Source organism: Ursus maritimus, unplaced genomic scaffold, assembly GCF_017311325.1.
Source record: "Ursus maritimus isolate PB19 unplaced genomic scaffold, ASM1731132v1 scaffold_19, whole genome shotgun sequence".
Lineage (NCBI taxonomy): Eukaryota > Metazoa > Chordata > Mammalia > Carnivora > Ursidae > Ursus > Ursus maritimus.
In genome coordinates, this window is record NW_024424341.1 from 41,097,813 (window position 1) to 41,110,197 (window position 12,385).

General features: G+C 43.1%; 1 protein-coding gene across 1 annotated transcript in view; it reads left to right on the top strand.

The window, feature by feature from the left end:
• Positions 1–7,227: 7,227 nt before the first annotated feature.
• ZNF582 (zinc finger protein 582) overlaps positions 7,228–12,385 on the top strand; it is a 34,851-nt gene continuing 29,693 nt past the window's right edge. The window contains 4 exon segments of the mRNA XM_040633774.1: positions 7,228–7,584; positions 8,916–9,004; positions 10,264–10,390; positions 10,630–10,725. Coding sequence (XP_040489708.1) covers positions 7,572–7,584; positions 8,916–9,004; positions 10,264–10,390; positions 10,630–10,725 — 325 coding nt within the window. The 5' untranslated portion in view covers positions 7,228–7,571.

Sequence of the window (12,385 nt, forward strand, 5' to 3'; positions counted from 1 at the left end):
CTAAGTTTAATGTCATAATCTAATTACATAATCTTCAGAAGTAGAAATAAATACAGAATCCTCCAGACAGAAGGACCCATTTATTTTGCCTTCAGTTGTCACAAGGAAAATGCAATACATTTATTTTTTCATTGGTTAGTACTGGAGCAAATTTAATCTCTTTGTTTTTTTAAAGATTTTATTTATTTATTCGACAGAGATAGAGACAGCCAGCGAGAGAGGGAACACAAGCAGGGGGAGTGGGAGAGGAAGAAGCAGGCTCATAGCAGAGGAGCCCGATGTGGGGCTCGATCCCGGAATGCCAGGACCACGCCCTGAGCTGAAGGCAGACGCTTAACCGCTGTGCCACCCAGGCGCCCCAGTACTGGAGCAAATTTAAATCTGTAGTCTATTTCAATTTTTTAAGAAGCTGGAGGTTGATTTCTCTCTCTCTTTTTGTTTTTCTTTTTTGGCTATGGATGTCTAATGGCTCCAGCACTATTTGAGGAAAGGCTCTTCTTCCTCCATTAAATTGCTTTTGTGCCTTTGTCAAAAATCAGTTCAGGGCCGCCTGGGTGGCACAGTCAGTTAAATGTGCCATTCTTGATTTCAGCTCAGGTCATAATCTCAGGGTTGTGGGATCAAGCCCCACATGGGGCTCTGCACTGGACGTAGAGCCTGTTTACGATTCTCTCTCTCCCTCTCCCTCTCCCTCTGCCCCTGCCCTGCTTGCACTCCTGCAGGCGCTCTCTCTCAAAGAAAAATAATAACTAAAAATAAAAATTAATTGAGCATATTTGGGTGGCCTTACTTCTGGAGTCTCTTGTTCCATTGACCTGTGTTTGTGTCCCTTTGTCTGTGCTACATGGTCTTGATTACATGTCCATTTACACCTTGTCTTGTACCAATGGAGTAAGTATTGATATTGGGTAATTTCTCCCACTTTGTTCTTCTTTGTCAAAATTATTTTAGCTATTTTAGAGCATGTTTTTCCATATAAATTTTAGAAAAAGCTTATCTGTATCTACAAAAGACCTTGGTTTTATTTCCTTCTACTTGGTTTGGGTTCACTTTTGCTCCTCCAGTTTCTTGCTGTAGGAACTTAGAAAAGTGACTTGAGACCTGTCCTTATTTCTAATGTTAGCATTTAGTGCTATAAAGTTCCCTCTTAGCATTGCTTTAAATGCATCAAACATACTTTGTTAAGTTATTGCAAAGACAACCCACACTCTTCCTCTTGTGTTTCTCCTTTACTACTCACCTCAGTATACTGACATCAGAAATGTGAGGGCGTTTCAGTTCTGACGCTATCTACCTGAAGAGAGCATCAGATCACACAGACTAAGGGCTCAAGTCCCATTTATTACCCACGCTTCTGACCAATCAGCTATAAATTGCAGGTTCCCATGACCCCCTCCTTGAGTTTGATTAATTTGTTAGAACAGCTTACAGAACTCAGAAGTTTACTTACTATTTATCAGTTTATTATAAAAAGATATGATAAAGGATACAGATAAACTTCCAGATGAAGAGATGCATAGGGTACAGTATACAGAAAAGGCCCTTTTCCTGGTACATGGGCCCTCACATGGTAGAAAGGACAAGAGAGCTTTCCAGGGCCTCTGTTGTATAAGGGCACTAATCCCATTCATGAGGGCTCCACCTTCGTGACTTTATCATCTCCCAAAGGCCCCTCCTCCTACTACAATCCCATTGGGGATTAGCTTTCAACACATGAATTTTAAGGGACATAAATATTCCATCTATAGCACTGAGCAGATGCATTCTGTTCACCAGGAAAGAAAAACTCTATACGGAAAGTAGACTCAGCCGGCTTCGGCATATGAGGCGGAGAGGAGGTGAGGACGCCACTTACGTTTCTAGTATAAGCAGGCAGTGGTGGCAGGTGGTTTAGTTGCAACTCTATTAAGTCTGGTTAAAACATAAGTTCTGGTTAAAACATAAGCCCAACACAGTTCAGGGCGCCTGGGTGGCTCAGTCGGTTGAGCATCCGACTCTTGATTTCGGCTCAGGTCCTGATCTCAGGGTGGTGAGATGGAGCCTTGCATCAGGCTCTGCGTTCAGCAGGGAGTCACATGAGATTCTTTCCCTCTGCCTCATCCCCTGCTTCTCTCTCTCTCTAATAAATAAATAAACTTTTAAAAACATACACACACACACAGTTCTCTGAAATAAGGTTACAATATCATAGAGTGAATGGGGGGAGAGGGAGAGAGAGAATTTTAAGCAGGCTCCATGCCCAGCTCAACCAACTGAGCGAGCCGGGTGCCCCCAGTCATTCTTTTTAAAATAGCTGTGTAGTAATTAAAATTAATTATTTATAGATCATGAGGAAAACTTTAATAAATCTTCAAAGTACAAATATTACAGATAACATTGATTCATCACGCTTTACAGCATAACAGATTGCAAACAGATTGAAGTAAATGCATTTTAAAATATCCATATAAAGTTCTACAGAAAACTAAAGATGAACATTTATAAATTAGGGTAGGAAAGCAACTTCTGAGCAAAATAAAAGGTAGAGAGAATAAATGAAAAACATTCACTGCCTCGGTACATAACAATATAAACTAGCTACATGGTAAAAGTATTTCCTAACTTAAGATTCTAGGGCAGACACTGCCCCTAAAATGATACTCAGTATTTCCACTTGTATGTCTCACAGACCTTTCAAACTATCACATTCCCAACCACCCAATCTTGCCTCCAAAGATGGTCGCCTCTCAGGCGTTCCCATCTCATTGATGACTTTGTTCTTCCAGTTCACTACTCCTCTTTCTCTTTCTGTTTCACCCAATCAATCAGCCAATCCTGTTACTCCACCTTTAAAATATATACAAAATCCAGGGGCGCCTGGGTGGCTCAGGCAGTTAAGTGTCTGCCTTCGGCTCAGGTCATGATCCCAGGGTCCTGGAATCGAGCCCCCTCATTGGGCAACCTGAGAAGCAGGGAACCTCCTTCTCGCTCCCCCTCTCCACCTCCTCAGTCTCTATGTCTCTCTCAAATGAAAAAATAAAACCTTTAAAAAAACAAAATATGTACAAAATCCAACCCCTTTTCACCTTCTCCTCTGACACCATTCTGTTCCCAGATTAGGCCTGAGGCAGACATTCAACAGAAGAGGGAGAAGGTCGGCCTGGAGCCACAGCCACTTATGGGAAATGTAGTCCTGACCCCACAAGTCAGGACAAGCAGAGAAGGCAGCTCGGTTTATCTACTTGAGATCTGTGTCCAGTGTGGCCATACTGGCTGGCTACTGAACCCGCCCTTACTTAGGGACCTGGGGTTCCATGCCTTCAGCACATTATGGCTTTGTGGCCCAGCTCAAATTTGTTCCCAGTTGGGTCTTCCATCTGCCTAATGCTCAGAGCCTCCGGAGGCCTGGCCAACCCACCCACCCTACACGTCCGACCAAAGGTCCTGATGTTAATTCTATCCTCTGTGGTCATTTCTTGGAAATGTCTGGCCTAGCACAAGCCTGAAATGGCCCAGTGACCTTCTTCTCTGGGAACCCTCAGGCCCTCTCTTCCAGGTCCCAGCCCAGACTCTGTTTGGTTCTGTTTCCAAGAGGGCTCGTGGCCTTTGTAATATCACGAAGCAAATGTCTGTCTCCAAGGATGCTTTCTCTAAGTTTCCACCACGTTGGCTCCTCCACAATTCAGAGGGCACAGATAGCATTTCCTCCACCCACAGATACTGAGGTTTTGTTTCGTGGAAATATCAACTCTTCCACAGTCTGCCCCACAAATTCCAGTCACTCCGGTTTCCCAACACTGTTGGTTTGTGTCAACTTAGCAAATCGGTGCTCTGCCTTGGTTCATCCTCTTTATTTTGTGTTACGTAATAGGTCTTCGAGAGAGAAAGCCACTGCAGTTAGAGGATCTCATTTATTCCCCTTCTCTCAGGGATCAAAGTCTTGCATTACTTGTCCAATATCTGAAAAGACTTGTTTACTATGCATTATTGAGTTTTTTATTTAGAGTGTGATGGCAGGTTTAGTGCAATTACACTATTGTTCAAAACAGGGAATCCTCCGGTTTTTTTTTTGAGCATTTCCCTATTTTTATTTATTTATTTATTTTTTTGGCACAAGGAGATATCCCATACTCATCGTGTACTTTCCCTGTCCCAGTCCTAGAATCAGATACTTCTCCAAGCAGCTTTGGTTTCTTTTATTAGAGAATGGTATTTAGAAACCAAGGTCTGGGCACTAGGTTTATGCTTATTACTACAGGCCATCATTGCCTCCAGGCCCATTCACCAAATAAAGATAGAAAATAGAAAAACACATTTTTGAAAGGAAATGATAAGACTTTAATGAGGAAGTTCAAGCTTTTTTATTTTAGAAGTTTCTGATTTCCAGAAAAACTGCAAAGGTAGTACAGAATTCCCAAATACCCTGTACCTACTTTCCCCTACTAGTAACATCTTATGTTAGTATGGTGCTTTTGTTACAATTAATGAGCTAATACTGATGCATTATTAACTAATGTCCATACTTTATTCATATGTCGTTTTCATAGTTTTTATCTAATGTCCTTTTTCTGTTCCAGGATCTCATTCAGGATACATTATTCTTAGCAGTCATGTCCCCTTAGGCTCCTCTTGGTTGTGATGGTTTCTCAGATTTTCCTTGTTTTTAATTACCTTTACAGTTTTGAGGAGTTCTGGTCAGGTAGTACGTAGAATGTTCCTGAATGGCATCTGTCTGATGTTTTCTTATTATACTAGGGTTATGTGTTTTGAAGAGCAAGACCACAGAGGTTAAATGCCATCTTCATCACATCTCATCAAGAGTATGAACTACCAAAATGACATCACTAGTGATGTTACCCTTGATCATCTGGGTGAGATAGATACCCCAATTTTTAATCATGAGTTTGTATCAATCCAACATCACAGGTTCTTATTTACCTTCCATCACCCTTTATTTATATCTCTCTTGTGACACAGTAAAACACCAGCTCCCATCAATACATGTATTCAATCCTACATTGCATACAAAATAGCTTCCAAATCATTACACCTATGTTACTGTGAAGACAATTTCTAAATTAGTTCAGAAGTTGCTTGCAGTTTTTTGGTTTTTGTCTTTATACATTATCTGATATATACAAGGTTGTAAATATTCTCTGCCTGTCATTTGTCTTTTCCCTTTGCTTATGGTGTATTTTGCTGTACAAAAATGCTTTAGTTTTACATTCTCAATGGTAGCAGTCCTTTAAGTCTGGATTTTTCATCCTAACTAGAAAGTCTTTTCACACATCCAGGCTACAGATGAATTCAACTCTTCAGTACGCTTCTGGTACTTGTATGAATTTAGACCTGTGATCAATTTGGAGTTTATTCTTTTGCATGATGTGAAGTATGAATCCAATTTTGCTTTTTTGTAAACGACTAACCAGGTATTCCTCAAGGTTATTCATTAAAAAGTCCATTTTTACCCCAGTGATTTGCCAACTATTATACACTACATTTCCCTCTGTATTTGGTAGTATTTCCGACTTTCTATTTTCTTCTGCTGTCTGACAATTCAAGAGCCAATACCAGAAAGTTATAATCATGGAAGCTTTTAAAAAAATTTTTAGTATAATTAACAGTGTTACATTAGTTGCAGCTGTACAATATAGTGATTCAACAATCACTCAAAAGTGTTCATCAATGAAAGTGTAGTCTTAACCTCCTTTATCTATTTTGCCCATCACCCCACCCACCTCCCCTCAGGTAACCATCAGTTTGTTCTATATATTTAAGAAGAGTCTTTTTTTCATTGTTTGTTTGTTAAATACCACATATGAGTGAAATCATATGGTATTTGTCTTTCACTTAGCATTATATCCTCCCTCCAGATCCATCCTTGTTGTCGCAAATGGCAAGGTCTAATTCTTTTTTTAATGGCTGAGTAATATTCCATTGCTGTACATATACCACATCTTCTTTACCCATTCATCTAAATTATGCAAACTTTTTAGAATGCTTTATTTTTAAATTTTTTAAGAGTTTATTTTTAAGTAATTTCTACACTCAACGTGGGGCTCGAACTTACCATCCCGAGATCGAGAATCGCATGCTTCACTGACTAAGCCAGCCAGGCACCCCTAGAATGCTTTACTATCTGGTAGGGTTAGCACACCCTCACAGTTTTTCTTTTTCAGAGCACTCCTAGGCATCCTGGCATGTTTATTTTTTTTCATTTGGACACTACTATCAACTTATGTATTTCCAAGAGGGAAAACAGTATCAGTATTTTTATTGGGTTTAAGCTGAATTTCTAAATTAGAGGAGCGGACACCCTTGAAATGTGCAACAACGCAGACATGGTCAAATCTCAGACAAAATGCTTCAAAGACAATGACACACAAGACATAGTAAGGGAAACAGGACCAATTCGAGAAACAGGAGCTCTGGACTCCCGGCTGGCTCAAGGTCAACATGGGCAGGGAAGGATTCCTCACTCAGGGTCCACGCCTCACAGGGCCTGACCAGCAGCCAGGGCATGGGAAGTTACACCACGCGGGACCACGCGGGCTCGGGTTGTGCAAAGTCCAGGGGCTTCTCACGCTTTTGCACACTGAAGTCGAACTTGTGGTGCCAGAGGACTTGGCCCAGAGCTGTCACCCCACAACAGGAAACTCCTTGACATCTCCTTTAAAACATTTTTGTGGGTCTCCTGGCTGATCTAGTGGGAAGAGCATGCGACTTTTGACCTTCAGGTCATGAGTTCAAGCCCCATATTGGGTGTAGAGATTACTAAAATAAATAAATTTTAAAAACCCTTTAAGATATTTTTGCTCATCCTGCACTCTCCTTCCAAAACTACATTTACTTCAAAATAGATAATAACGTTTAAAATTAGTTATTGGATAAACTCGGGCTTTTTCCTCCCTCTGAACCTTCTGGTAAACTGTTCCGCGGAAATGATGATTTAATAAATGAGAAACATTTTCACAGACCCTGCGACCGTCTCACACGAGCGTTTACCCAGAGCGGACCGGTCCCAGTCATCGTCCCCGCCCCACAGCGCACCCGCGGCGCAGAGCGTCCAGGGAGACCCCCAGACTCCAAGCGCTCCCTCGAGCACTACCAGCCACCGCACGCGAGCACGCCCGGGCCCCGCCCACCCCGAAAGATCGTGAGATCTGGCCCTTGAGGCTGGGCTATGCCTTTGCGCCTAGAGACTACGTTTCCCAGAAGAGACCGCGGCGACGGTCCGCTCGCGAGGCCGCCTCGGCGGTGCTTTGTGCGCCTGCGCCATCTTCCGGCTCCAGGCGGCGGGTCCGCCGATACCGAGGAGGAAACGCAACCCGGGCTGCGGAGAGCGCGGCCACGGTGGCACCTGAACCGGAGGAGGCGGCAGGTGAGGGGCTTTGGAGCTTGCCAGGCGCACCGGGGTCCCTGCGGGAGCGGGCGTCACGGCCGGGCGGATCTCCGGCCTGGGAAGAACCGGAACGTCTCGCCCCAGCGCCGGTCTGCGGCTTTCCGGGCTCTGGACTACATTTCCCATCGGCCTCCGCGGCGCGCGCTCCGTGAGCGCCCCCTTCCCGCGTCCAGGCTCATAGCCCCGGTCTATGGACCCCTTAGGTGGGTGTGAAGGGGTCCCCAACACCCAGAAATGCTGGTGGATGTTTTACACTCCTTCCTACGCGTGCTTTTTTTTTTATTTTTGGGACAAAGTCTTGTTTCATAAGATTCTCAAAGACCTCAAAATATTTAGCACTACTAGTTCAGAAGCAGAGACTTAAATTTGAGAACATTTTAGATGATCTTGTAAAAGATCTGCGTCCAACAATGGGCAAATGGTTGAGTAAATCATGGGCCGCTCATGTAATAAAATATCATAAAGCTATTAAAGATAATGCTAAGGCAGTGGTCATAATAAAAACAATTCTGTTACATGTTAAAGAACGATCAATGGCTTCATTTACACATTACTTAGAATTAAATATTTGTAACATGCCAGACATTGTTCTAAGTTCCTTTACAGAATACTGCTCGTTTAATGGTGAAGTCACAAAGTTGTTAAACGATATCATTCTTAATTCTTCGATGTTTTGTTTTTCCATTTTTTTTAAGCCCATGTGCCAGTAGGTGGGTGGTTTGACCTCTTCTGCAGAATGTTCTCATGTTGTATAAACCGACCACTTATGAATATCCTTTTTTGTCAGTTAATGTTGCCCCACATCATTTTTGATAGTTGTTTGGTGTCCGTCATATGGCTGTGCCAGCAGTGATTCAACCACTTGCCTACTTGTGGACTCTTATGTACTAATTTTTGTTCTATTTTTCAGTGAATTTTGTGCACACAGCTTTGCTCACTGTTATGTCTCTGTGCAGGGGCACATTTATGTGATGATAATGGAGCCATCTAATTTGCCCGTTGCAACCACACCCCATTTGTTGACTCAAGGCAGGGTCCACAGAGTGGTGTCCACGAGGCCTTAGGTAGGGCTGTAAGGTTCTTTGTGAATTTGGAAGTTGAATAAGGAGCCAGGGAGGTGTTACATTATGGGCATGAGAGGGTTAAACGGTCTGTTTCTGAGAAGGCTTCACTCTGGTCTGGGCTGATGCCCATGGGGCAGGCTGTGCTCCCTGGCCTGAGGACAGCCTATCTTGTCCTTGGGTCACGATGTGGTCTTAGTCACTGGACCAGGACTGAGCATCCCCATCACGATCTGCATCAATAACCAGGTGGAATTCTCTGGATATTTGGGGGATGTGGGAGAGAAAGGGCCACTGGTTCCCTGTCTCGTTGCAGCAGCCAAACTATGTTTCCTAGAGTTGGGTAAGGGCCACAGTGTTCCAACTCTAGTTTTTGTGGGCAGTAGGGATAAAAAGGTGGGGAGTTGTAACCATGGTATTCTGGGAGCTGTAAGGCAAGTTTGGCCTCTCATGTTTGCTCTTTCCTCCCCTAGCGCTGCCATCTCAGGACTCTGCCCTTCCCCAAGAGAGGAACCAGGAGGAGGACCCATCAGCCCATGAAATTCTAAAAGTCATGTCCCTTGTGAGTTTTAAAATCATGTAAATATTTGCTTTGTTTATCTTGAAGCCTCCCACCTGGGTTTCATCCAAGAATCTGGTTCTCAGAGGTTCCCATTTTAGGGACTAAAAAGACCAGGCAGGTGGTACCCTCTCCCACTGCCCCGTCCACTCTGACCAATGCCCATGGGTTCATTCTGTATAGCATTCCATATCTTCTGATGGTGTGGTATTCTGCCAAGAGGCTAGATAGAGCAGAAATCCATTTCCTTGTAGAAAATGAAAACCAAGGTTTGATGAAATGGAGATGAATACTTATGAGGGATATGACATGGAAAAGCGCAGGAACAGGTGGTGGTTGGTCTCAATTTCAGTGTGAGGCACGATCTCTTGCATTGGGAGGGATCGGTGATTGGCTGTGTAATTGAGGTTTAGCTGGGTATCTGTGAGAGATTAGATGCCACAGTTAAGGTCGGGTTTGAGGTGGAACAGAGCATTTGAATGTGGGTCATCCTACAGGGGCTAATTCAACTTGAGAGCGAGAGAAGTGCAGAGGTGAGGGGTTTGTGAAGCACTAACCAGATGGATGGATTTTTCAGAATCTGGATAGTCAGAGCTTGGAAGAGCCTTCAGAGATCTGATCCAACCTCTGCATCCAAAATAAGAGAATGGTTGAGTCATTTTTTCACTTGATAGAAAATTGTACAGCCAATAAGAGTAATTTTCATTTAAGATTTTTCTCATAAGGAAGAATGCTTTGATGTGTTCTGACATAATGATGAACCCATGTCTTCAACTAATTCTCAGTGTATGTGAAAATCATATTTTCTAAGATAGAAAACATTTCTTTAATAAAACATTTGAAGATAAGTCTTATCGAAAATTGTTGGTTTTTTGTTGTTGTTGTTGTTGTTATTGTACAAAAGTAGAAATTATAGGTCTCTTGTTGCGAATTTATCATTTGCCAAGGATGGAGTAGGCAACGTGCTTTATTATACTGCTTGTCACAACTGGGGAAACTCCACTCGGCTGAATTTTAATTTTCCTCCCAGATCTATGGACAGAGCTTGGGTTTGTAGTAAAAAGGAATGTTCAAGAACATTTCGACACTGTTTTACTCACGCCCACCCTCTCTTGTCACCTGCTCACACTGGAGGCCTCCAGCCCCAGCCTTCTTTTTCACCAGAGCACGCCATTCCTGCAAAGACCTCCTTCGTCTCCTCTCATCCCACCAAGAAACGTTTCCTTGAAATATGCCGATAACATACCTGCCTGTTGTTTTAGGAGTCAGACTTGTTCAGGGATGTGGCCATAGTCTTCTCCCAAGAAGAATGGGAACAGCTGACACCTGCTCAGAGGGATTTGTACAGAGACGTGATGTTGGAAACCTATAGCAACCTGGTCTCACTGGGTAAGACGACCTGGTATATTAATCTGTGTGTTACCCTGGGCATATCTGTTCCTTTTCCATTTCCGGGTTCCTTTTGAGTGGTCAAAGAGCAGCTCCATGGGCTGACACTGCATCTCCCCCAACCCTCAGGTGACTGTCACATCTTTCTCTGGTCTCTCCTGCTCACTGACCAGGTCCTGGATCTGAATTCTGGGGCCCCACACCATAACCGGGTGGCGTGTTTTTTTCCACATGTCCAGGTCTTGCCATCTCCAAACCTGATGTGATCTCCTTCCTGGAGCAAGGCATGGAGCCCTGGATGGTAGAGAAAGCGGCGAGAGGAGGCCTGTGCCCAGGTGAGTGAGGCCTGTGTGGGAAGACAGAAGCCACCACAGAGAACCGTCTAGTGCATGGACGAGAAAACAGGACCTTTGAGGTAGAAAATTTTCCCTCCAAGATGCCAAACTCAGAGGTCAGGTCCCAGTTACCATCTTTCATAGCTTATCAGCAGCATTTCACAAAAGTGGTTGTTTCTTTCTTCCTGAGACATTTCTGTGTATTTGGGTCAGCACCACCTCCTCCTTAAACCATCTTCCGCCTCCTTTGATGGGATTTGCTCACTCTCTTTAAATGTTGGAGCCCTCCAGAGCTCAGTCTTGGGTTTCATCTTTCCCATTTTCACCCCCTAGGACCGCCTTAAGTACTCTTTGTACCTGTGTTGTCCAGTACGGAGCCACTGGCCCCATGTGGCCATTGTAATTTAAATTAGTCACAATTAAATACATTAAAAAGATCAGTAGCTCAGTTGCACTTGCCACATTTCAGAAGTTCAGTGGCCACTCTGTGGCTCGTGCCTCCTGTACTGGACAGTGCAGGTGCCGAACATTTCCATCACCTTCCGCTTTTCCTTTAAACTCCAGATACTGATATCCAGCTGCCTTCTCATCCTGTCCACTTCAGTTCACTGGCAACTTCGAACTTAACAAGTCCAGAAAGGAGTCCTTGATCCTCCCTAACAATTTGCTCTTCCCTCTTTCTTCCACACGGGGAGCCTGCTTCTCCCTCTGCTGCTCCCCCTGCTTGTGTGCTCACTCTCTCTCTCTGACAAAAAATAAATAAAATCTTTAAAAAAAAATAAAAGGAGAGAAGATAAGTGCTGCTGTGTAACCCAACGTCTTCACAGGTTCTGGGGATAAGGACATGGGCGTCTTTGGGAGCCCGTTATTCTGCCAGCCACGCCCGTGATGTCATTTTTGCTTTTGTTTTTGTCCTTTTAGTCTGACAGCCTCTGTTTGTTTGTTGGAGGGGCTGAGTTTTATTTACTTCTTAGATGTGTGGGTTTACATCATAATCAAGATGACCTCCCCCTTTGACATCATAAATGAGTCTCCTGTGATTTTTTCCGAGTATATTTATGGTGCTGTTTGCGATCCCTGTGGAGTTTATCCTGAGTGCAAGATGTGATTTTACACTATTTCCAGGTGGTTATCCATTTATTCAAACAGCATCTGTTCACTAATTTTATCTTTTCTCCGCCGATCTGCAATAGGCACCTTTACCATCTACTCTGTTGCCTCTGCATCTGTTTTGGACTCTTGGTTCTGTCTCATTAATCTCTTTGTCTAACTCTGTGTCCGACACCATACTGTTTTAATTATTGAAGGTTTTAAATATCTGGTAGACTAGTTCCTCCTCATTCTTGTTTTTCAGAATTTTCCTGGCTATACTCATTTATTTGTCCATCTGAGCTTTAAAATGAGAATATCTGGTTTAAAAAAAATCATGTAATTATTTTTACTTGAGACCACAACAAATTTTCAGACTGAGGAGAAAACTTATTTTTTTATTGATTTTTATCTACTTAAGAAAATGATAGGCTTTTCCCTTCATTTATGTCTACCCCCTTTTATTTATGTGGATCTTGTACATTTCTTATTAGGTTTATTCTTAGATATTATATATTTATTGCTGTCATTGAAAATGGGGCCTTTTTCATCCCTATTATATCCCAACCCT